The sequence below is a fragment of the Nematocida ausubeli genome (genome assembly GCF_000738915.1).
Source record: "Nematocida ausubeli strain ERTm6 chromosome Unknown supercont2.2, whole genome shotgun sequence".
In the NCBI taxonomy this organism is placed as follows: domain Eukaryota; kingdom Fungi; phylum Microsporidia; genus Nematocida; species Nematocida ausubeli.
In genome coordinates this window covers 635,845-658,894 of record NW_026515635.1, presented here as the reverse complement: position 1 = coordinate 658,894, position 23,050 = coordinate 635,845, and the positions used below count along the sequence as shown (strand labels likewise).

Genomic DNA, 23,050 nt, shown 5'->3' with positions numbered 1-23,050 from the left:
TAATGGGCGAAAATTCGAAAGAAGTAATAAGCGCTCAAAGAAGAGCAAAGAAACTGGCCACAAACAGATTGGCGGCTCTTAAGAAAGTTAAGTACGATGAAAGGAAATACCAAACCCCAATAATCACGCGGTCATACGGTGTAGAGCCTGCACCGCCTATGATTACAATATTTGGGCCACCATCGTCTGGAAAGACTCTTTTCATGAATTCAATTGTGCGGTGTTACACAAAGCAGAAGATCCAGAAGATTAATGGAGTTGTGACTCTGATGGCAGCAAAGTCAAAAAGAATGAGCTTCTATGAGTGCCCTGCGGACCTTCCTATAATGGCAGACACCTCTAAAGTCACAGACCTGATGATTCTGATTATTGACGCCGAAATAGGCCTAGAGATAGAAACATTTGAAATGCTAAATCTACTGAGAACACATGGGTTCCCAAAGGTAATGTGTGTCATCACAAAAATAGACAAGATCGAAGGTGGAATGACCAAGCAGAGATCGCTTATTAAAAAGATGAAGAAGCGGCTGTGGACTGAAGTGTGTGATGGGATAAAGGTCATTCCAATGTCCAAAGTAGTTGGAGGGCGATATCTGGATAGGGATGTAATCAAAGCCTCGCGATACATCACACAGATGAAGTACAGGCCCTTTATGTGGAGAGCCACGCATCCATACATTGTGGCAGACCAGATTCTAGAGGAGGACAAAAAAGAAGAGGCCGGCATTTGTGTCCCAAGCGGAATGCGGCTGTTCTCTCTCACTGGGTATGTCAGAGGAGGCATTGCACTAAAAAAGAACACTGTGTTCCATCTGCCAGGAATTGGAGACTACTCTGCAGAAAGCATAACTGTTATAAACGATCCGTGCCCTCTAACCACTCAGCAGAAAAAGAAGCTTAGCGAGAGAAAGAAGCCTCTGTATGCCCCAACAAGTGACATAAGAGGGATGCTTGTCGAGCAGGACGCAATTTATCTGGACATAAAAAAGCCAAAGGAAGAGCAGGAGGCTCCAATCTACAATCCAAGCGAAGCAGCCGAAACCCCTTTCTCTCTCTTTGCAGAGCCAGGCAAGAAAATTCGAATTGAGTCAGAGGTAGACCCAGCTGAAGCTGCGGAAAGCGAAAAAGCGCAGAAAAAAGAGCAGGAGTCAGAAGACGAAATGCCAGAAAACTGTGTAACCGACAGCGAGGACTCGCTAGAAGACGAGATTAAGCAGAACACTGTGAAGCAAAGCAGCCAAACAGTCTCTGAAATATGCTCGATTGAGCATATCTCTAGCGATGAGAGCGACCATATGGATGAAGAGGCAGTGAAGATGATGTTTAAGATGAAGGAGGAAGATGAAGAGGACTATATTGAGCGCTTCAATGACAAGTACATAGAAGAAGTGAAGGACAAAAGAGATATATTCACGCAGGAGAAAGAAAAAGTAAAAGAGGCAGAAGAGGCAACGCAGAGCTTGCTTGACAGGCACTCTGCAGAGGCAAGAGAGCATCTGGAGGGAATAGCACCAGGAAGATATGTTAAAGTCATGATTGTTCTTCCAGAGGTCGTTTCTAGTGTATACACGCCAAAGAATATATTTATTCTTGGCGCAAACAAGGAAGAGGAGCTTTCCATGACATTCATTCAGGGAAGAGTCAAAAGACACAAATGGTTCAAAAAGACTCTGAAAACAAAAGAAGCCCACTATATCTCTATGGGGTGGAGAAGGTTCCAAACCACACCAGTGTTCTCTCTGAAAGATGCAATTAGAAACAGACTTCTAAAGTACATCCCCGAAAGCATGACATGCAACGCAACCTTCTATGGCCCAACACACCCGCCCGGCACAAGCTTTACTATTTTAAGAAAGTTTGGCACTGATAAGAACTTTAGAATTGCGGCAAATGGCATGCAGTGCGAAATTGGTGGCAGGCCCCGAATTATGAAAAAGCTGAAGCTGATTGGATACCCGCAAGAAATAAAAGGACACACAGTCTTTGTGAAGGACATGTTCCATACACAGGAAGAAGCTGCGCGATACGAAGGAGCTATGCTTAAGACTGTGAGCGGGCTTAGAGGACAGATAAAAAAAGCAGGAGCGAAAGGAGTTTTCAGAGCTTCGTTTGAAGGGGTCATTAAGATGAGCGAAATTATCTTCCTTCCGTGCTTCTTCCCAATCACTCCGCCAAAGATCTATCTTAACGCAGAGAGCTTTGCAGACTCCGGCGAAATAAAGCTTCTTAAGGAGATCAGAGACGCGCACGGTATCTCTCTCGAAAGTAAACAGGACAGCGTGTACAGGGATATTGAAGAGCCTGCAGCCTGCCGTGTTGCCCCCATTCCAAAATCAGTGCTATCCAAAGCCCCTCTGTCTATGCTTAAAAAAGACGAGGAGAAGGAAGTCTTGCAAGGAACAGAGGAGACAATGCACAAGCTCAAGCTCCTGCGCTCTCTTTCCTTCAAAGTTGAGCAGATGAAGGAAGCAAAGCAAAAGGCCCGAGAGGACAGAATAAAGGAGATCACACAAGAGCGCGGAGATAAGAGAAAGGAGTTTACTGCAAAGATGAAAAATGACGCGATGATTAAGAGGACAATGCCGAACAAAAAGCATAAGGCCAGCAAAATGAAGGGAAAGAAGAAGGCTGCCAAATAGGTATCTTTCAGATTATTATAAAACAGACTGCATTAATAAACAATCTATACTTATACACATGCCTTTTGCAGTATGCATCTAGGAAGAAGCGTCTTTCTTCTTTGGAGCTGAGCTTTTCTCTCTCCAAGGCAGACCCATCCTACTACCAATTCCCATATATAGGATCCTTAATTGGAGTACTAGTACTATAAAATATAGCTGAATTACTTCTGAGGATAACTTTGTAATTATGCCACATGAGTGTTCTATTGTAGATGTAAGCCAAGCTCTGGCAAAATCATTTACTCTTTAATGTGCTCTTATCCTCTTACCAGCTTAGTAGATATTTCTGCAGAGAGTAACTAGCCTTAATATTGTAAATACATAATATGTCCATACGCATGGTCTTAATATACTTCTGCAGATGCACTTCAGCCGCATGCTTTAAAGTAGAAATACAACTTGTATCCGAATTTATTATTTAAATATTCACTATAACAAGCCTGCTTGCAAAAAGGCAGGCTACTGCATGCCAAAGGCCCCGTCACTATCAGAAGCCCTCATTTTGGCTGCTTCTGCATTTCTTGATAAAAACATGTACAGACGGTAAAATCACTGCCTTTGCCTATAGCTTGGATGAAGAATTACCGCTTACCTTCTCAGCTTCTTTCATTCGCCGAATATACTCAAGAGTCTTCTCTATCTCTGCCTGTATTTCCTCTTCCTGTTTCTGGTCCTCTTTTAGATAGCTGTATATCTTCTTGATGTTCTCCTTACATATGTCGTTGCCCACGTCACTATTTAGATCCGCAACTCTTGAGTTGTACGCTGTGTCCATGTGCGGGTATAGGGTGCCAAACATTTGTGTATTATGCCGTGACTTATGGTCTATGCTCTCCTCGAAACCCCTTATTTTCTTTATTTCCTCCTCTCCTATGTCTAAGTCGTCGTCGCTCTGCTCCAGCTCGTTTTCATATATCTTTGTCATGTCTAGCTCGCTTATATCCTCTGGGTCGTTTATTGAGAGGTCTTTGAACATCTCGTCATCCTTCCCCCCATAGTCTATCAGCCGAATGTTGTCTATGCCAAGCTCGTCCTGGTCGCTCAGAATAGAGCTAATACTAGCGGGCAGTTTCTTTGCATTTACATCTTTGCTTTTTCCTCTTTCCTGCTGCGCCATTTTAAAAAACTTGCAGACTAGCCTTTGCATAAAATACATGTTCCCGCCAATATTCGAATGCTTCGGAATATTCTACAGTCTCCTGAATATCTAGGAGAAAAGATCAGTGCTTTATTTAAGTTCTTTCTGTCAATTCTTTTGAAATTAAATATTCGATCCAATCGCATATATCATCTTTCTATTGGTCAAGTGAAATCCGATTGTATATAGGCACAGAGCCAGGGACGCCTATGGCAGGAAATGCAGTAGCAGCAGAAAGCAAACCAGTATTGGAGGCACCGCAGGGAGGTGCAGCAGCACAGAAGGAAAACATAGCAGCGCCAGATAAAAAAGAGCCTGCAGTGCCAGAAAAGAAAAAAGAAGAAGCCCCAAAACTAAAAAAGGAGGACACAGATGTACTTAACCCGAACAAAGGAATGGGAAGAAAGCATATAACAATAGGAGAAAACATGTACTACATAGTAAGTGTGGATGAAGTTAACAGATACATGGATCTAAAGACCGACTACAAAACAGACTCAATGAAGGCTTTTATAGTATACATGCATGAAGAGTTTGTCTCTGACCTAAAAAATCTAAGAAAAAAAAGAAGCTTAAAGAAGGGGGCTTTTTTCTTGATAGCACTGTTTGTCCTTATTGGGGTAGCTCTATTAGGTGTTATGTTCTTGCGCAAGTGATTGGTATAATACTATAATAAAGTTATATATACGTATGCATTCTGGTTATAATTTTCTATTTTAAAGATATATTTGCTTTAATGTAATTCGACTATTTGCCACTCTGTGCTCTCTATGCTATTTTTTAGCTCGCGCCCCGTCCTCTGAATACTTCACATGAAATATGCTATGCATGCAAATATTTTTATTGCAAGAAGAGTCATGGCAGATCGAAATGAGTGTGTAGAGCAGTTTATTAACAGAATGTATGGCGTCGAGAGAGAGCAGCCTATTGAGAAGCTTATTCTTTCGCTAGACACGCTTCCCTCCATGCTAAATATTCCAATTCGAAGCTCTGATGTTCTCTACGAAGTAAAAAGAAAGATGTATGACTATAGGAGGGTGCGCGTGAGCAAAAGAATAATGAAGAAATTAATTGAGGTAATAATTGATGCTGCTAAAAGCAATAAGGTGAATATGTGCGATTTAGAAAATACATTTAAAGAGGCTCCGCAGTATGACTTAGATACTAGCAACACAATAATACTACCAGAAGCGCTTGATGAAACCCAGTATGAATTTAAAAGCATTCTGGAGGACGTAGCAGAGGGCGCTAATAATCTTGCCGAAAAGACACAGAACTCGCTTGACATAAACATAGGACTAACTGACAAATTTATCATCAATCGAAAGAACGAAAGACAGAAAAGATTAGATGAGTTTAAAGAGATAAAGGACTCTCGAAGCACAAACATTTTGCCCCGCAAGGATGCTCTATACAGCTGGAAAACCATGCCGCACACACAGCCTGCCCGATCAAATGACAAGTGCCATGAAATTCTCTCTCGGATAAATGATATAATAGAAAAGAATGAAAGCCCCAATGCAAACAGAACAAATGACACGATTGAGTTTACAACGGATAGAGTGAAAAAGCTTGAAACATATGAGACCCAGTTCAATCAGAAGATGCTAACTCTTTTAAGCGAGCTGTCTGAGAAGCTGGCAAAGCCTATAGACTTGGCAGGCACTGTGCAAAGTGAAGGCAGTGTGGGCGTGCATGCAGAGAAAAAGAAGGATGCTTGCGATGGAAAGGAGGAGCCTTCTATAAAAGACGCACCTTGCGCGAGGGTAAACCCTGCAGAGCTGTTCTTTTACAAGGATTTAGTTAAATACGTTGGCATTGGAGTGGCCACTGGCGTTGGCATTGGAGCATTTATTATGGCAAAGCTCTGCAGCAGCACTATGCCTTACTAGCTTCATTCAAGTGCACTTCTGATTTATTCTACACAAAGGTGTAACAAATCTGCAGCTCCTAGATAAAGCCTACTAAAAGATGAGATTATAAATATAGCAAAGTGATTTATTTTAGACAATAGCTGAATTATGTATTTTTATTTCTGAAGAGTATAGATTTTATCTCTTATTTTTTCTAAAGCATACTCTAAGTGCGCCTGCCCAATAACTGGATCGGAGTCTAAAGGCGTTTCCTGCAGACACACATTTCCGGCCTCTCTTATAAGCAGATCTATCTCTGCACCAGTGAGGCCCTCCAGGTACAATGCCTCCAGGTTGACATTCTTATCAACAGCTAGCTTTGAGAGCTTTTTGGATAGTATTTCAATGAGCTCCAAAGGAGTGGGCGGCAGCACCTCAATTATGTTATCAAATCGCCCTGGGCGCAGAAGAGCTCTGTCTAGGATGTCTATTCTATTTGTAGCTCCCAGAACATAGACAGCTCCTCTTCCCTCAAGCCCATCCATTTCTATCAACAGCTGGTTCACAAGGGTGTCTCCAAATTTGCTTGCTCCAGCATCTCTCTTCCTACATATTGAGTCAATTTCATCGAAAAATATGACACATGGCTGGGATGCCTTTGCTCTGGCAAAGAGCTTTCTGATGGCTCTCTCGCTTTCTCCATAATACATGCTGATCAGCTCTGGCCCTTTCACAGAAATGAAGTTACAGTGTGTCTTGTTAGATATAGCCCGCGCCAGCATTGTTTTTCCCGTTCCTGGCGGCCCATAAAGAAGAACTCCGGCAGGCCGCTGAATTCCCACCTTTATAAATCTCTCTGGATACAAAGAAGGCTGCACTATGGCCATCTCAAGCACCTTCTTTATGTGCTCCATGGCCCCCACATCATCTAAGGAGATATCCGATGCTGTTGTGAAGCCCTCCTTTTTGGCAACAGGCTGCACTTTTGCCAAAGCCTCGCACACATCGTCCTGTGTGATTGCCAAGAGACTCTCACGCTGGCCACCAGCGCTTGCAGAAATATTTTCTTTCTCGCGCACAGCCCGCCTAACCGCCGAGTGGCCTGCCTCTGTTACTAGCAGCTTAATATCTGCACCAACGTATCCTGGAGTGGCTTTTGTAATTTTTTCGTAGTCAAGATTCTTATTCACTGTAGCAGAAAAAAGCTTCTGCACGATTAGCTTTCTCTCATTTTCAGTTGGCACCATCAGCTTTATTTCTCTCTCCAGCCTTCCAGACCTTCTGAGAATTGGATCTATGTCATCTGCAGAGGTGGCTGTTGCAATAACCAGCACTTTCTTTGGAAGGGCACTGATAAACTCCACTACCCGAAGAACCACCCGCTTGTCTGACTCATTGTCTAGCCCCTCCCTTTTCATACAAAACCGGTCTATGTCATCGATGAGTATAATCGCTGGAGAGAACGAAACTGCCTTCTCTAAAACAGCCGAGGCGTTATCTTCAGAAGCCCCGCTTTTAGAAATAAAGTCCCCTCTTGTAATAGGAAAAATCGGAAGACCTGCCTCTTTGGCAGCTGCATTTGCAAAGGCTGTTTTTCCGCACCCGCACGGCCCATGAATAAGTATACCGCCCGCAGGCTCAACCCCAATCTGCTCATAGTATTTATAGTGCTCCAAAGGCATTTTTAGGGCCTCCATTATTTCTTTTTTCTGCTGGTCTATCCCCGCCATCTTGTCGAAGGTATATATGTTCTGCAGAGTCATTTTCTCTCTCTCGTCGTTTACCCGAGTGGAGAGGTAGTTTTCCCGAATCCGTTTGTTGTAGCTGGACATACTGAAAAAATTAGCTAAAATTTTACATCTTAATAGGCATTTGCTTATACGCTCTGTCTATTCAAAGTTTTCATCTGATTGCATCTTATTATATCAGACGAGTCCTCCTCCTCAGGCACATCCTGCTCCAAGTAGCTCAATATTATGTGGGCCACGTAGCATGTATATACAACAAAGTCCACATACATAAGCAATACCAATGGCCTTGGAATTTTTTCTAGCGCGCTTGACCCAGGAAGCAGCAGAAAAACAGTGTTACTTACAATAAAATACCCAAATATTGTGCCAATTGAGAAAATCACCTCTAGTGCCGTTGCAAGCTTTTTTACAGAAGCTGATCGTGCTTTTTTGTTATACCAGCTGGCAAACATATGGAAAATAATAATTGGAAGAAGAATGATATACCTGCCTCCGAACGCCAAAGCAAAAACAGTGCTTCCAAGAACTAGAAAGCCCCCACACGCTTTCCCAACTAGATTACTTATACACATACAAAGAAAAATAAAAATCAAATGAAAAACCTTTAGCTATACTTAGACAGTGCAAGGCTGCGTGCTTTTATGTTGTGAACCACCTGCTGTGCACTTATTCTATCTCAAATTTAGTGTTTATTAGTGTATAACGATTTTTCAGTTTTTGCATATACAAAGATCACCAATGCAGTTATTTGAACAGTCAATGCTTTACAGTTCTAGATAGGGTTCTATTTAATTTAAGATAAATGCCTTATCTATCACATAATTTTAGATTCAGTTTGTCAACTTTCATCTAGTTTTGTTACGCATTTATGCATTCTTAAGCGTATTATTTTTTCCTTTATGCACAATTATTAGCGATTTATTTAGCCACTGCTATACTGTTTAAAGCTTGCTGCACTTTCACATAAAATCACTAGTTTATAAAACATCTTTGTATTTTCTCTTAAGCTCTGTGTGTATCCAGTTCTCAGACACTTTAATATGTCTACATACTATTCTGTTGCTGATTTCATTCTATTAAAAGCGGCACATGCTCATACCTGTAGGTGTGCTTTCCATCCAAAGCCATACATGCAGTTTTATAATGCGCAGACAGAAGACTTTTTGGCTCCAGCCATCACAAACTATATTTAGGCCGCATCAAATGGTATATATGATGTACCTTCTGCCTAATTTCTTCTCTTACTATTCATCGCTACTTATATTAAGAGGTTTGGTTTCTTTTGCTAGCTAACTATTTTCTTTATTATGTCTTTAGAGTAATAAATATACATAGCTTATGCAAAAATAGTAAGAGCTTGCCATCAACACATTGGTCTAGAATAAATTGTATTTATGTTAACAGATGCATCCTACTGTATATATACAGTAATTTGGGAATGTTTACTAGAAAGAAGAGCTCATACACTTTCTCTTCCTATGTCTTTCCTTTAGCACTTTCACCCAAGTGCACCATGCGTGTTTGGCCTTTTAATATGAAGAACATCTTGCAAACAGCCTGAATCTCAAAGGTATTCTAGCACTGGATATAAAAGCTTCTCAAAATGCATAGCAAGAACCTCTTTACTGCATGCTTCTACTAGACTTATAGAGCAGCAAGAAACACTGCATCTATATATAAAGAGCCTGATCGTTTGCCTTGCGCATGCGTATACAAAGTCGCAAGCTATTCACTGCGCATTGCATCAAGAGGATATCACACCTATCTACCCAAGGACTATAAAAATTTTATAATTAATTACAGCGAAATTATTCAGTTTTTTTAATGACAGCAGAGTCAGCCGCATTAGCCCATACTGTAGTCACTAAGCTGCGATCACCACCAACTGCTATGGATGTGCAGAATAATTTAATGGTTATCACCCAGAAGTCAGGAGAAATAATTACTGTTGCTCCTGAGACACAGGAAAGAAAAGTTCTGGTAAAGGACAGAACAACCACGACTGCCATTTGCGCAGTAAATAACATTCTACTTGTAGGCGCGCGCACCGGAGAGGTCAAATCTCTATGCGAAAAGCGCTACAAGCGAATATCTAAACGGCACAGAGGACAGATCATATCGATACATGCAATTGAGACAGAGAATAATGAAACAGAAATTATCACTGCCTCCGCAGACCATAGAGTGTTTATATGGAAGCTGGATATAAATGAATCTAACGGAGTTAAAACTGTGCATCTGCTTTTTATTAAAGCCCTATACGGTCCAAAAACCCCCATAAAGTCCACGTCTCTTTCTCCGGACAAGAAGCTGTTTCTGTGTACATCAGAGCTAACAGAAACTGTGCGGATATTTAGGCTAGAAAAGGACACCCAGCTGCTATTCCACCTTAGCGAGGGCTATGCACTCTACGGAGCATTTGTTACTGCGGAAGAGTTCTTGGTTGTCTCCAGCACACAAACAGTGCATTTATACAGCATAAACAAGAGTGATCCTATATGCAGCATTTGCATCCCAACAGAAGAGAACAGCCTTGCAGAAGTATCCTGCTTGAAGCTTGTTTCCCAGAACACAGCTGCTATTGGGCTGTCAGATGGAAAAATTATTGTGCTTGGCGTTGCAAAGACATTGGAAATTTTAAATACATATAAAATAGATGGAGTGCCCAACGATTTCTTGCAAAAAGAATCCACGCTGTATGTGGCTGCAGGCAAAGAAGAGAGCCATTCTAGATTTTTTGTAGACAAATCCTTTTCAAACGGATTCGTTGCTATTCCAATGTAATTTTTGCTTTTATTTTTCTTTTAATTTTACCCCTAGCAGTATGTTAGGAAGACCAACTAGAATAAGAGGAGGCCGAAAAGCTCCAAAGACAAGAAACGCAGAAATTAACAATCTGTTTGAGCTGTTCTCAACTGTAGCAAGAAAAACTACTCATCCAGAGTACGAGAAGATTGCAAGAAACATCAAGAAGCCAATAACCCAGAGATCTGTGCTCACTCTCAAGAACTTGGTAAAGTACACCACTCCATGCCATGAGAAGCTTGCAGTTGTAGCAACAAAGATTGTTGCTGATGATAGCATAGTTGAAATTCCACACCCAATCAAGGTGGCCTGCTTAAGCATATCACACAAAGCAAGAGAAAAGATAGAAAAGTACGGAGGACAAGTTTACAAGCTTGACGAGATATTTAAGGTCGCACCAACCCCAGAGCAGATGATCATTTTCCAGGCTCCAGTAAAGATCAGAAAGCAGTGCCAGTACTTTGGATCTGCCAGTGACAGAAAGAACCCAGCAAGACCAAAAGTAATCTCCAAGGGATCTGAGAAGAGAATGAAGAAACACCAATAATAAAGCGAATTGAAATAAAATTTTATGCAACAGAATATTACATGGACTGAAAAGTATAGACCAATGGAGATAGAGGATATGGCCCTTCCTTCAGAGATCAGAGACTTTTTTTCTTCTTTACTAACAAGAAAGCACGCGCTGCCAAATATCATATTGCACGGCCCTCCTGGCAGCGGAAAGACCACGCTTGCGCTTATTCTAGCTAGAAAGCTTACACGAAAAGAGAGTGTGCTGGAGCTAAATGCCTCAAGCGACCGAGAAATATCCGCAATTCGGGGGAAAATTAAAACATTTGCAGCATCCAAGTCGCACTCTGGAGAGGTGAAGATAATAATTATGGACGAGTGTGACTATCTAACAATAGATGCCCAGCACTGTCTAAGACGTATTATTGAAGACACCCACCAGAATACTCGTTTTATATTCATAACAAACTATGTGAACAAAGTCATTGACCCCATTCGAAGTAGGCTTGTTCCGCTATACATTCCGTGGACTGGCCAGAGCCAAAGCTTGGAGGTGCTAAGAGACATAAAAAGAAAGGAACAGCTGAGTGTTTCTGATGAGAATCTGAAGTACATTCTAGTGCTAACAGAGGGTGATATGCGAAAGGCGCTAGTTTTGCTGCAGACAGTAGGCGCGTGTCAGCTAAATGAGACTGATCTTGTGGACAGTTCTACTGCACACCGAAGGATAATAGACGAAATATCTGGTGTGATTCCCCAAGAAATAATTGAATCAATAATGAGCGTTAAAACTGTGGAAGAAGTGCTTGAGACCTCTAAAAGTATTGCAATGCTTGGATACTCTGCTGTTGATATTGTGCACGCCCTCTCAAAATATCTTCTCGATAAAAAGAAGATCACTCCTCAAATAGAAGAACTTTTTGTTGCATTGAGCAGCTGTGAAAGTGATATGCTATATGGCGGAAGTGACTTTATATATCTATCCAGAGTTGTATCAAGCATAGCTGATATTATAAACCCTAGCATACATGGGTAAGTGCTAAAACTCATATATGGAAATAAATGCCGCTCTATGCATATATAATATTCACTTGTTCTTTTCTAAATACTATATACCTATATACCAGCCCTGCCCAAGGTTCTTGTGCCAATGAAGAGATTAATATATAAGGGGGCCTCGGCCTACTGGCCCCCACACCACTTCCCTGCCAGCCCAAATGCCCGCTAGTGGTGCTTTACATCCGCGCTGACCCACAGCACTGAGTGTTCCCATACCCGACTGTTATGCGTCTGTGGCTGAGAAGTCTCTCGCACTGCGAATAAAAGACAGAGTTTTCGCGTATTTATAGACCGCATTTTATTTTTTTCCTTTTTCGTCAGCAATTTCCCTCTCCGCACTTTTTTGCCCCTGCAAACCGAAGGAAGGAGGCATTTTCTCCGAAATTCCCGTGTTTTGCCCTGCTGAGAGCCCCTGCAAAAAATATTTTCTCAGGTGTTTTTTTTGAGATGGGTCTCCTGCCCAGAAAGGGCGTGCGAATCCATAATGCAGCGAGGACAGAAACACTCTGCATATGTGTGTGCTGGGCAGAGCTCCTAGAAGGGTAGCTGTGTCCGAGAGGCAGAGAGTGCATACTGTTCTGTGAAAGGGCCCTACTCTCTATAACTCACACACGCCATAAAGAGAGCAACAAAAAGAGTGCGCCCACATCTCTCAACTCTGTCTGTACTCTGGCTAGTAGTGCAGCCTGAGGTATTCAAGCCAGCCAGTCTGTTTATATCCACTGCATATATACTGCATATCACATTATAGCATCTGTTCTCTGCGCTATACCCTCTGTGTGTGAGGCACACAGCTAGGCTGCGCAATTCCTGCGCAATTTACCCTTACTCGGGCATATTGGGGGTGCAGCCCCCATAGACCTGTCTATATTCACTTTAGAGCGGGTCTTCTTGTATATTAAAAAGTATATGCGCTCTTTTGGGGATATTGGGGGCATCCAGAACGGGTAAATTAAGGTCTATTTTCCAAAATATAAGTATAAATAGAGCATAAATCTGTAAAAATATTCCAAAGGAAACACAGGAATCACTTGCTAGTTCTCCTCTGTGTGCACTCGCGCACAGGCAGATACCTTAAGCTCATCGAGGTGCCTTTAACTTCATCGAGACAACTTAAGCTCTTCGGACAACTTAAACTCATCAAGGTAAGTTAAACTCATCTCGGCCTGCACTGAAGCCTGGGCCTAGCAAGAAGCACTTTAAACTCTTCGCATAGTATTCCTGGCACACATATAAGCCCATCCTGCCTGCACAAAACAGATAAAACAACCCCGCAGACAGGCCCGAATATCCTAAGCTCCTATTAAACTCCTCTAAATGAACTGTCTCTACATGTATATTAACAACACAAAAAACAATAAAGACACATGCATTTACTCCTTTTTTATTTTATTTCTGCGCACTGCTTTCTACCTCTGTCCTCTACTTGTATACTTTACTACTATAGAGCAGAGTGTGTGATGTGATGATGCTACTGTGCTGCACCATGCATAAACAGCCCGGATGACCTGCAGTGATTCGCCATTGCACAAGCACTTCTCTGCTGTAGCTGTAAGTTGACTGTGGAGCAAGAGTGTGCTGTTTATAGTGTGCTTACATGAATGTATTTACATGTTGCTATACGTGTATTCTTCCTTTGGTATAACCTATAGTATTGCTGCTGTGGCATTCTGGTTGTGTTCTCTATGTGCTGGGCATACATAGTCTGTTTTGTGTGTTAAGCTCCTCTGTGTGGTGTCAGTGCCCGGCTGGGTCTTTGAATTGTGCAGTTTTTTGATTTTCCTGTGCTTTCGTCTTTTTTTAGAGGAAATAAAATGCTTCATAATAGTTGTTTCTTCCTGAAAATAAACATGTATATATTTTTATAAATGAAAAAGTTATAGAAAAATACATAAATACCATTAAAAGTTTATATAACTCACAACCTTTGTAAATATCTTGGTTTTAAAGCATGATTTATTATATATTCATGTACATATACACTTTATTTGTATTATAGAATCAAACAGTCTATCTTCTAATTCATGATAGGTATTTCATACACAAGTATATTACAGTCTTAAAGTGCAGAAGTAAAAATGAAAGCCTAAATAAAGAAGTTAGCTTTGGCATAGCTGAGTTTTCCTCTTCGAAATGTTAGATTTGAGCATACGAAACTTGGATATAATTTATTTTTCATCCTATATTTATAAACCTCTAGAAAAAGCCAGTCAAAGTGGTGCTATGAAAGTAAAGTCTTATTAGATGACCCAAGGCCAATGACAATATATGTCACTTATCGAGAATCACTATAATCTGACGCATAAATAAGTAGAGCCCCTTGTAGTGCGTTAGACTATAGCCAAAATCCTGAAGACAATGCTTAACACCAATCTATATTGCTGATCCGGGAAGAGAGTTTCTTGCACCCAAGGCAAGGAAAACCAACAGGAATAATGAGGAGTAAATAATAATTATTCAAGCTAGAAATAAGCTATTTTAAAGCTACTTTATTTTCAGACAAATGGGTATACGAATATCAACATTCTTCTATAATGTCTTATACTTTAGTTGGGCATGTGTTGGGGCTTTGTGAAAATATCGCATACTGCTTATTACGAATTCAGGCTATAATATGTGAATGTATGGCAGCATTGCTTAGCCGAATCTAAAGGCAAGAAAAATAATATTTGAGCATACTATGTGGAAATATTAAAGTAGTACTAAAAGCATCTGCATAGCTTAAAAAATCATTTTAGCCCACCAAACACTTTTTGTGCGTACAGTATTATAGTAGTTTCTGAAATAAAGGCTAAATACAGCCATAGCAGAGAAGACCTCTTGCATATACGAAAATGCCTTATCGTTCTTCTTGGCTATACTCATCGTCATACGCATAGCCACCTGGCTTGGCAGCCCTTCTATTCACAGAGGAAACATCATAATCTCTATCAGCGGACTCTTCGAAGGAAGAATTTGCGCGAGATCCTTTAGAAGGTCTCCAGTATGCAGAGCTCTCTTCATCATCTGCACTATATGTCCGGGTTCTTTTTTTTCTTCTTGGCTTTTCAAAGGAATCTTCATCGTCTCTAGAGTACAGCCTAGGGGCTTCTTTTCGCTCCCTTACCTGTATTTCTTTTGTTGTGGCATAGTCTGACTCACTGTCCACATTCTTTTGCTTGCTTCTTGCTTTTTTTGACGTGCTTCTGGATTTGGAACTTTTGGAAGAAAGCCCCTTTAGAGTGCTGCTCAGAAATGACTTCTGCGGAGACACTTTTCCATCCAGAATATTTCTTAGCATACTATCAATTTGGGCTAGGCGAGTGATCATAAGCTGGTTTGTTTCTTTTTTTCCTGCGTTGCACCAGCAAAAAAGAGGCGCTGTCATGTAAAGTAGCGCATAAAGCTTCATTATCTATCTTTATATTTATTATTATTAATACCTTTCCCAAAACACTGTTTTAAACCTATAAAGACAATATAAAACAGAAGGTGTGTAACTTCTCAAGTAAATTAAAGATCTGGTCTGTTTTGTGTTTATATTCTCCAGGCGTAATAAATAGTTTGTTCTTCTGTAGACAAAATAGCTCAATATAATTTTCATTTAGCTTGCTGTGCACTTTTTGCTCAAGAACAGCAAATACCTTTCTTGGATTTGCAGACCACAAATGAAAGCTCTTGGAGGGAGCACAGTCTGCAGTTCTTGGAATCATCTGCAAAGAGACAAATCGTTCGGATAGGAGAAGAAAAAGAATATTTTTGCATTTCTGCGGCTCTAGCAAAAGATGCTTCTGTATGAACTTATCTTCAACATATCCTTTGTTCAATAGCATAGAAAACACCGTGGATGCAATGGAGCCTATGTACATGTCACAGTACTCAAGAAGAACGTTCTTTTTAATCTTATCCAGATATGATTCGTGGTTAACCTGATACATTTCGTATCCCCCCGATATTGCACCATACCCAATAAGATACTTTATGTGCTTCTGAACAGTTTCGCTCATACTCAGAGTTTTTGTGCTGCTAAGAGCCTCTGGCTCAACATGAAACTCTGCACATCTTTCCAAAATGCGATTTAGAGGGGATGGCGCTGGATAGAAGCTTCTCACTGCAGAAAACACTCTCTTTGTATTTTCCGAAAAATGGCTTAAAATATCGTTATAAAAGAACATGGTAAGCAATTTAGAATCAACTGCGCTTTTTGAAAAAAGAAGATATCTTTCTGTGTCCTCCTTCACTCTTTTGACCCCCTGCGCGGACTCTTCTGCCAGAATTCCCTCTCGAAGCATTTTCTTTGCACACTCAAGCAGCTCTTCTGGAATTGAGCTCATTCCTATTTTTCTTCTGAGAAGCACCTCCATTACTATTTGGCTGCCCTGGGGCCCGTACAAAGTCTCGCAGTAGCTAATATACACTGGATAGTTGATAAGGCTGGAGTGTCCCTGCTTTATAAAATACCGAACGCCTCTTCCGCTGTAGTTTGTAAATCCTACAATGCCAAAGTGTATCAATAAAGAAAGGCCCTTTACTGCATCTTTTCGGCTGCTGTTGATCCCTTTATATATTGATATTAAGCTTGTGTCCTTGTTTTTCAAGAGATAGTAACCAATTCTTTCACAGACGTCACCAAACAGCTCTAGTATAAATAGCCTTTCATTCGGAGACATAGCAAGAAAAATAAAAATATGAAAGAGGTAATTTGCTTGCTAAAAAAGAGCACAGGAGTCAATGCAGTGCTGGAAGAGCTAAAGCGAACAGGGCGGTATTCGGAACTCATGGCGCATATTAGGAGAGAGATAGAGAACTCAAAGACTACATTCACATTAACAGAGAAGTATGAAAAGATATGCGAGATACTTGAAAGGCACCTAACAAACAAAGACATGAGTCTAATCGAGTCAATCCTTACAGAGCAGCGCAGGATGTGATGGGCGAAGAAAAGTAATAAAAGTTAAATTAAATATTGGAAATAGTGGTAGCGCTTGGTCTATATGAATTTTAGAAAAAACAGAAAAACAGAAAAAGACAAATAGCATGCTGCCAAAACAAGCTACAAATACATTAGAAGGAGTAGATGAGCACATTATTCTCAAGGAAAACCATGCAGCTAGGCCCATGTGGGTGTCTGCAGATGGGGTGATAATTCTTGAAATGCACTCAGAGCAGAGTCAGCAGGCACAGGACTTTCTTATTGCCATAGCCGAGCCAGTAACAAGGCCGTGCAACATGCACGAGTACAAGCTCACAGCCTACTCGCTCTATGCAGCTGCCAGTGTAGGGCTTAAGACAGAAGACATTATTGACACAATGGACAGGTTCAGCAAGAATAAAGTTCCACTGAGCATTTTGAACTTTATCAGATCATGCACCACTAGCTATGGAAAGATCAAAATGGTAATTAGGCAGGGAAGATACTTTATAGAGTCGCAGGAAAACCAAAATATATCCTTTCTGTACAGAGATCCCGTGATTCAGGAGCTGTGCGTGCCAATAACAGAAGAAAAAAAAGTCATAGTGAACTTTGAAATAGAGCGATCCAAGGTAGAGCAGGCCAAGAAGCGATGCATAGAGCTTGACTACCCGCTAATCGAAGAGTACGACTTTAGAACAGAGAACACACTTCCACTTCTGGACATAGACCTAAAATCCACAACCTCAATACGAACATACCAGGAGTTCAGTCTGAACAAAATGTTTGGAAATGGAAGGGCTCGATCCGGCATTATTGTGCTTCCATGCGGAGCAGGAAAAACCTTGGTGGGGATTGTGGCGCTGTGTACAATGAAAAGATCGTGCTTGATACTATGCACGACCTCTGTATCCGTGGAGCAGTGGAAGCAGCAGATAAAGCACTTCACTAATGTGAAAGATGAGTCCATTGCGATACTTACATCAGACACAAAAGAGAAGTTTACTGGGCAGGCAGGAATTGTTGTCAGCACGTACACTATGGTATCGTATAGCGGGAAAAGGTCATATGAGACGCAGAAAATAATGGACTTTCTTACAAACACCGAGTGGGGGCTTATTATCTTCGATGAAGTGCATGTGGTGCCTGCCAACATGTTCAGAAGAGTAGTTTCAACGATCATCTCGCACTGTAAGCTTGGTCTGACAGCAACTCTTGTAAGGGAGGACGAGAAAATAGAAGACCTCAACTTTCTGATAGGGCCAAAGCTGTATGAAGCTGACTGGCTCAACCTGAGCGCGCAAGGGCATATATCCAAAGTAAGCTGTACAGAGGTGTGGTGCAAGATGACAGGGGAGTTCTACAAGCAGTATCTAGTGGCGGATGTAAGAAAAAAAAGAATACTTGCCACAATGAACCCAACCAAAATACAGATGTGTGAGTATATTATAAATAAGCACGAGGCGCTTGGCGACAAGATAATTGTCTTTTCGGACAATGTGTTTACGCTAAAAGCATATGCGCTCAAGTTTGGAAAGCCGTTTATATACGGACCTACAGGACAGGCAGAAAGAATGCATATTTTGAACCAGTTCAGAACCAACTCAAAAATTAACACAATCTTTCTGTCCAAGGTAGGAGATACGTCAATTGATTTGCCAGAGGCTACCTGCTTAATTCAGATCTCTGGGCACTTTGGAAGTAGACGTCAGGAGACACAGCGTCTGGGGCGTATTCTTAGGGCGAAAAGAAGAACAGATGAAGGCTTTACTGCGTATTTCTACACACTGGTGAGCATGGACACGGAGGAGGTACCGTACTCCACACGAAGAAGACAGTTCTTGATAGATCAGGGGTACTCCTTTAAGATAATTGAGGAGATTAAAGAGATGGAAGATAATCCGCCCACCATATATAGAACGAAAACCGAGCAAAATGAGCTGCTTGCCTCAATTCTGATGGCGTCTGAAAGAGATATCCAAACGGAGTCTGAAGATGACGAAATTGAGCGGATAGACAAAAAGGTGTCAAGCAAGAAATTGTCCGCACCCACGCACCTATCATACACTGAGAGAAGATCGAAATAAAACAAGAAGAGCAGCAGTAGTTACATATCATGTCTGTTTTGCCCATCAGAAATAGCTGGGCACTGTCTGAACGACTATATTTATGTGCTGTATTGCCATCATATATGAAAAGCCAGAGAATACCTTCAGAAGAAGACTCTCATGTATCTAGTGCCTGCGTGCAGACAGTGCACGCCGTGTTTTAGGTATTCTGCATATTTTTATAAAATAGTTAAACTGGATAGCTCCCCAAAAATATTTATAATTTTCTTTCTTTTTTCTTTAGTCATGGGTTCAAAAGCATTTGAAGCAGAAGCAATTGTATCAACACTGGAAACAATCATCAATGGAGTAAACGCCAAGAGAGTAGAAGCCGGTGAAACAATCGAGGTAAGAGTAGGAATCAAAGGATACGACGCTGCAAGAGACAAAAGATTTAGAGGAGAAGTAACCCTTCCTTACCCAAAGAGAAAGGAAGAGAAAGTTCTTGTTTTAGCAGACATCCACTTGGCAAATGCTCTGGAGGGATCAGACATTCCATTCATCTCCTTCGATGAGTACAAAGGAAAGACTCCTGAGGCAAAGAAGAGAAGAAAGAGCCTGGTAAAGAAGTACCACTCTTTCATTTCCGTTCCATCCCTATATAAAGTATTCGAGCCACTGATCTTTACCGGAAAGAAGAAGCCCGTATACATGATTAAGAACATAAACGAAATCAAGAACTACTACGAGGATGTGCGAAGAAAAATACAGCTGAATCTTAAGGCCGATTTACTTCTTGGCTTCTCTGTTGGTACTACTAAGATGAGCCCAACCGAGGTGTCCCAGAACATATCCACTGCTATGCAGGCTTTGATTGGTCTTCTTAAGAAGGGAATGCAGAACTTACGATCAGTTGATATCAAATCTACTCAAGGAAAGACTATTAGATATTTCCCATTCTAATAAATATACATTCTTTTATCCATCAACTTTTGTATCATTAGTCCAGCAGAACACACAGTCAGTTACTCCTGCGCAAAATTTAAACTAAAATTGCAAAAAACAGCAGAGAAAGCGCTCGTCTAATTTGGCATTTTTGAGCACAAGGCAGAACATATATGGCACATTTGCACATTAGCATTTATTACTACCACTGTAGATATGAGTACTTTTTAACCACTTCCTGAGTCAAAAAGAATGTTCTTCCCGACACTTCTATTGCTTCTGGCTCATCCAGTGACCATCCGTCATACTCTTCCATTTTCATATAAAATCATATTTGCATTTAATTTATATATAGCAGCGGTGCTGTCTATAGACATTGCTGGAATGTCTGCAGCAAAGGATGAGGTGCCTAGAGGAATCGCCTTGGACGGCAGTTCTGTCTCCCCCAAGAACTTCTTCTCCTTTAAAAGGGTCCACCCATAGACTTTAATCTCAACTCTGTCAAGCGGCGTGAAAACTGGAAACTCAAAAGTTTCATTAAACTTTGGCAGCATAATTTCTTCACTTGGCTTTGTGATTTTGGATTTATCACCCACAACAATCTCTATAAATATACTGGAGTATACATTTGGCTCCTGCAGCTCCGCTATCTTCATCTCAAGAATGGTAACTGAAAGCGTGCCGGCTTGTATGGGGAGAAGGGAGGGGCCTTTGTAATATCTGTTATTAACATCTATAACAAACAGCTGGCCGTGAGTGAGCTTTATCTCATGCCTCCCGCTTGGTTTACACAGATGGAACTTTCCAATTAGAAATCCTTCTTTCACAGTGAAGACCGAGATGGTCACATCGCTGCTAAAGAAGAAAAATTCGCCGTGCAGTTTTTTTCCGCTGCTAGAAACACTTCGGTCAACAACAACATCTCCTTTAGAAAACTCAAGGAAAATCGGATGATTTACTCTGCACACAACTACGCGCATTTGGACAAATAAAGACTTCATGTGAGGCGTATCCTGGTCTTCGTTTAATCCAGATGAATCGCCTGAGTGAACGTGCTGGATGCTAGATGCCTCCATCTCCTTGTCCTCTTCTTTACTCGGTTCTGCTGTTTCCTGCCTTTCTTCATTGGAATATGCTTCTGTTTCTGCCTGCACGTGCGGCTTCTCGTGGTTGTAAAGCGCATAATCTACCACATCCATGTCAATGCGCGAGTCGCCAATATATGACTCCCCGCTTATCACGTCACACCCACCATATACTTCATCTTTCATGTAAGCAACATATTTGGTTATTTCTTCTGTAGATAAAAGGGGCACAAGTGTAAGGCCAGAGTACTCTCCTGTGCAGTGCGAGAAAAAGGGCTCAACTGGCACAACTCGACCAGATGTAACAAGATATCCAGAGAAAACACCTTCTGTTTCAATGCTATTCACTTTCACAACCCGAATATGTGTGTACTTCTGCATTTTAATCTTAGTCATGCAGGAGTACTCTGCAGAGAACAGAAGCTTCGCCCGTCCTGCTGGCATGTGCCAAAAGTCAAATGTTCCGTAGGAGATTGATATTCCTCTACGAATATTTACACTGAAGCTTCCAATCACTCTCTTTTTCTCCAAAGCCTCAATTGATATTATAGTGCGCTTTGTGTCTCTAGTAAAGAACACGAACTTCTCATCAAACGCAGGACTTGTTATGTTTCTTGCAGTTGATGTGGTAAAAACACCAAGCTCTTCATTTTCTGGGGTTTTTTTATCAGGATTCTTCTTAAGCTCTTCATCAGAGTCTGTAGAGGATTCGTTTGTTACTGAAAACCCGGGACTTACCGCATCGTTTTCCTCAGGCATAAGCTCTGTTGCAGACATGTACGCAGGGTCCTTGTTCTTGGTTCTTTTCTGCCGCATGTATACAGTGGCCCGAACCGTGAGGCTTTTGTATGGCATGCCCATAACATCCACCATATCTATCAGCTGCGCAAGCTTTACTGTTACAATTGCAGATTTTGGGGTTTCCTCTGATAGATTATTATCCACATCTATCTTTGGATGGTATAAAAAGGATGCGTCGATATATCCCTGCCTGTTTGAAAATGGGAAAATTCCCTGCATACGGGACTGCATGCATATCCTTTCAATCGATAGTGTGGCAGTGGAGGCAGGCCCCTTTTCCTCTTTTCCTTGGATGAAGATGTAAATTAAGTCATCAATGTTTTTAATTGGCAGGTATGCTACATAGTTTGTGTCTTCGCCGGTAATTTCTGTTACAAACTGCCCTTTTCGCCCGTTTAGGCCAACCGATAGCAGCCAGTCTTTCTTTATCTTTGTGCAAACTCTGTGTATGTGCACTGAAATAGCACCCACATAGTACTTTGATTTTGGCTTGAGTGCAACTGAAATGCGCTTTGGATAAAGCATTTCCTTGGCTATTCCAAGCTCAATTACCTTTTTTATTGCTGTGCCAAGGCCTGGCACATCCATTATGTCAAGCATTTTAAGCGGAACAATATTAAACTCAATGATTGGCTGCTTCAAAAAAGAAAACTCAACGCCCTCTATAACACTTGCATCGTATGTAAAATTAAGTTTAATACGCATGCTTCCGCGGAACGACATGTTTTTTAGCGTGACCGGCATGTCTATCCCAGCAGAGGACCCTCCCACGCGAATGGTAAACGTAATATTGGAGTTCCAGCTGATCTGGTTATCCCCCGGGGTTCCAAGGGTGGTCTGTAGTTCCTCTGACACAGATGGAATGAAATGCATCGTGGCATCTACAATTAGAGAGTCTCTGCACGACTGTCTTATACGAATTCCCTCTATTACAGGCGCTTGTCCTCCCAATGTAAATCTATCCAGCCTAATGTCGCTGACCATAGGAACCTTGACTTTTCGCAGTATCGTACTAATCCGAAGAAGAATCACCTTGGAAAGCGTTGACTCTACAAACCTCCATGCCTTCTCAGTCACTTCGTTCATCCAGTCCACCTTCTCATACTTTGACACGGTTTGTTTTCTAATTGAAAAGTACACAAATGCCTCCATGCTTCTTTTGAACTCCTTAATGCGCATGATGAACACGAATCCTATGATGTACAGCAGAGGAATAATCACCCACGGGCGAAACTCAAGCCATCCTAGTATGTATCCCCCAACAACAGCAAAAAATACAATCCCTGGAACCTTAAGGACCTTCATAAACGTAGATGGCTGATCTAGTGCAAGCGCATTCTCGTATTTTGCAAGGCTTTTTGCATACTTCTCTGCGGATATTCTTTCCTCTTTCAAGAGCTCGTCCTCTTCAAACTGGTTTTCCTGCATTGCCAAATGAAAATAAACAAATATTTAAACATAGATTGTATCATATATTTTA

The 23,050-nt window shown here is 41.3% G+C and overlaps 15 protein-coding genes across 15 annotated transcripts; 9 read left to right on the top strand and 6 right to left on the bottom strand.

Annotated features, from left to right (window-relative positions):
* Positions 1-2: 2 nt before the first annotated feature.
* NESG_00980 (uncharacterized protein) lies at positions 3-2,639 on the top strand (the record flags this gene model as incomplete). The annotated part of the gene is made up of 1 exon (XM_053048619.1): positions 3-2,639. One exon carries the CDS (start codon positions 3-5, stop codon positions 2,637-2,639), a length of 2,637 nt encoding a protein of 878 aa, XP_052905379.1.
* A 604-nt stretch (positions 2,640-3,243) lies between these two features.
* NESG_00979 (uncharacterized protein) lies at positions 3,244-3,798 on the bottom strand (the record flags this gene model as incomplete). Its single annotated transcript, XM_053048618.1, has 1 exon — positions 3,244-3,798. The coding sequence occupies one exon, from the start codon at positions 3,796-3,798 to the stop codon at positions 3,244-3,246; it is 555 nt and encodes a 184-aa protein (XP_052905378.1).
* A 230-nt stretch (positions 3,799-4,028) lies between these two features.
* Positions 4,029-4,475, top strand: NESG_00978 (uncharacterized protein; the record flags this gene model as incomplete). The annotated part of the gene is made up of 1 exon (XM_053048617.1): positions 4,029-4,475. The coding sequence occupies one exon, from the start codon at positions 4,029-4,031 to the stop codon at positions 4,473-4,475; it is 447 nt and encodes a 148-aa protein (XP_052905377.1).
* Positions 4,476-4,676: 201 nt separating this feature from the next.
* Positions 4,677-5,711, top strand: NESG_00977 (uncharacterized protein; the record flags this gene model as incomplete). Its single annotated transcript, XM_053048616.1, has 1 exon — positions 4,677-5,711. The coding sequence occupies one exon, from the start codon at positions 4,677-4,679 to the stop codon at positions 5,709-5,711; it is 1,035 nt and encodes a 344-aa protein (XP_052905376.1).
* A 137-nt stretch (positions 5,712-5,848) lies between these two features.
* On the bottom strand, positions 5,849-7,504 carry NESG_00976 (uncharacterized protein; the record flags this gene model as incomplete). The annotated part of the gene is made up of 1 exon (XM_053048615.1): positions 5,849-7,504. The coding sequence occupies one exon, from the start codon at positions 7,502-7,504 to the stop codon at positions 5,849-5,851; it is 1,656 nt and encodes a 551-aa protein (XP_052905375.1).
* A 44-nt stretch (positions 7,505-7,548) lies between these two features.
* NESG_00975 (uncharacterized protein) lies at positions 7,549-7,995 on the bottom strand (the record flags this gene model as incomplete). The annotated part of the gene is made up of 1 exon (XM_053048614.1): positions 7,549-7,995. The coding sequence occupies one exon, from the start codon at positions 7,993-7,995 to the stop codon at positions 7,549-7,551; it is 447 nt and encodes a 148-aa protein (XP_052905374.1).
* A 1,252-nt stretch (positions 7,996-9,247) lies between these two features.
* Positions 9,248-10,207, top strand: NESG_00974 (uncharacterized protein; the record flags this gene model as incomplete). Its single annotated transcript, XM_053048613.1, has 1 exon — positions 9,248-10,207. One exon carries the CDS (start codon positions 9,248-9,250, stop codon positions 10,205-10,207), a length of 960 nt encoding a protein of 319 aa, XP_052905373.1.
* A 40-nt stretch (positions 10,208-10,247) lies between these two features.
* On the top strand, positions 10,248-10,775 carry NESG_00973 (uncharacterized protein; the record flags this gene model as incomplete). Its single annotated transcript, XM_053048612.1, has 1 exon — positions 10,248-10,775. The coding sequence occupies one exon, from the start codon at positions 10,248-10,250 to the stop codon at positions 10,773-10,775; it is 528 nt and encodes a 175-aa protein (XP_052905372.1).
* Positions 10,776-10,799: 24 nt separating this feature from the next.
* NESG_00972 (uncharacterized protein) lies at positions 10,800-11,777 on the top strand (the record flags this gene model as incomplete). Its single annotated transcript, XM_053048611.1, has 1 exon — positions 10,800-11,777. One exon carries the CDS (start codon positions 10,800-10,802, stop codon positions 11,775-11,777), a length of 978 nt encoding a protein of 325 aa, XP_052905371.1.
* Positions 11,778-14,639: 2,862 nt separating this feature from the next.
* NESG_00971 (uncharacterized protein) lies at positions 14,640-15,191 on the bottom strand (the record flags this gene model as incomplete). Its single annotated transcript, XM_053048610.1, has 1 exon — positions 14,640-15,191. One exon carries the CDS (start codon positions 15,189-15,191, stop codon positions 14,640-14,642), a length of 552 nt encoding a protein of 183 aa, XP_052905370.1.
* Positions 15,192-15,246: 55 nt separating this feature from the next.
* Positions 15,247-16,449, bottom strand: NESG_00970 (uncharacterized protein; the record flags this gene model as incomplete). The annotated part of the gene is made up of 1 exon (XM_053048609.1): positions 15,247-16,449. One exon carries the CDS (start codon positions 16,447-16,449, stop codon positions 15,247-15,249), a length of 1,203 nt encoding a protein of 400 aa, XP_052905369.1.
* An 18-nt stretch (positions 16,450-16,467) lies between these two features.
* NESG_00969 (uncharacterized protein) lies at positions 16,468-16,710 on the top strand (the record flags this gene model as incomplete). Its single annotated transcript, XM_053048608.1, has 1 exon — positions 16,468-16,710. The coding sequence occupies one exon, from the start codon at positions 16,468-16,470 to the stop codon at positions 16,708-16,710; it is 243 nt and encodes an 80-aa protein (XP_052905368.1).
* A 106-nt stretch (positions 16,711-16,816) lies between these two features.
* Positions 16,817-18,778, top strand: NESG_00968 (DNA repair helicase RAD25; the record flags this gene model as incomplete). Its single annotated transcript, XM_053048607.1, has 1 exon — positions 16,817-18,778. One exon carries the CDS (start codon positions 16,817-16,819, stop codon positions 18,776-18,778), a length of 1,962 nt encoding a protein of 653 aa, XP_052905367.1.
* A 267-nt stretch (positions 18,779-19,045) lies between these two features.
* Positions 19,046-19,702, top strand: NESG_00967 (50S ribosomal protein L1; the record flags this gene model as incomplete). The annotated part of the gene is made up of 1 exon (XM_053048606.1): positions 19,046-19,702. One exon carries the CDS (start codon positions 19,046-19,048, stop codon positions 19,700-19,702), a length of 657 nt encoding a protein of 218 aa, XP_052905366.1.
* Positions 19,703-19,986: 284 nt separating this feature from the next.
* NESG_00966 (uncharacterized protein) lies at positions 19,987-22,998 on the bottom strand (the record flags this gene model as incomplete). Its single annotated transcript, XM_053048605.1, has 1 exon — positions 19,987-22,998. The coding sequence occupies one exon, from the start codon at positions 22,996-22,998 to the stop codon at positions 19,987-19,989; it is 3,012 nt and encodes a 1,003-aa protein (XP_052905365.1).
* Positions 22,999-23,050: the final 52 nt, after the last annotated feature.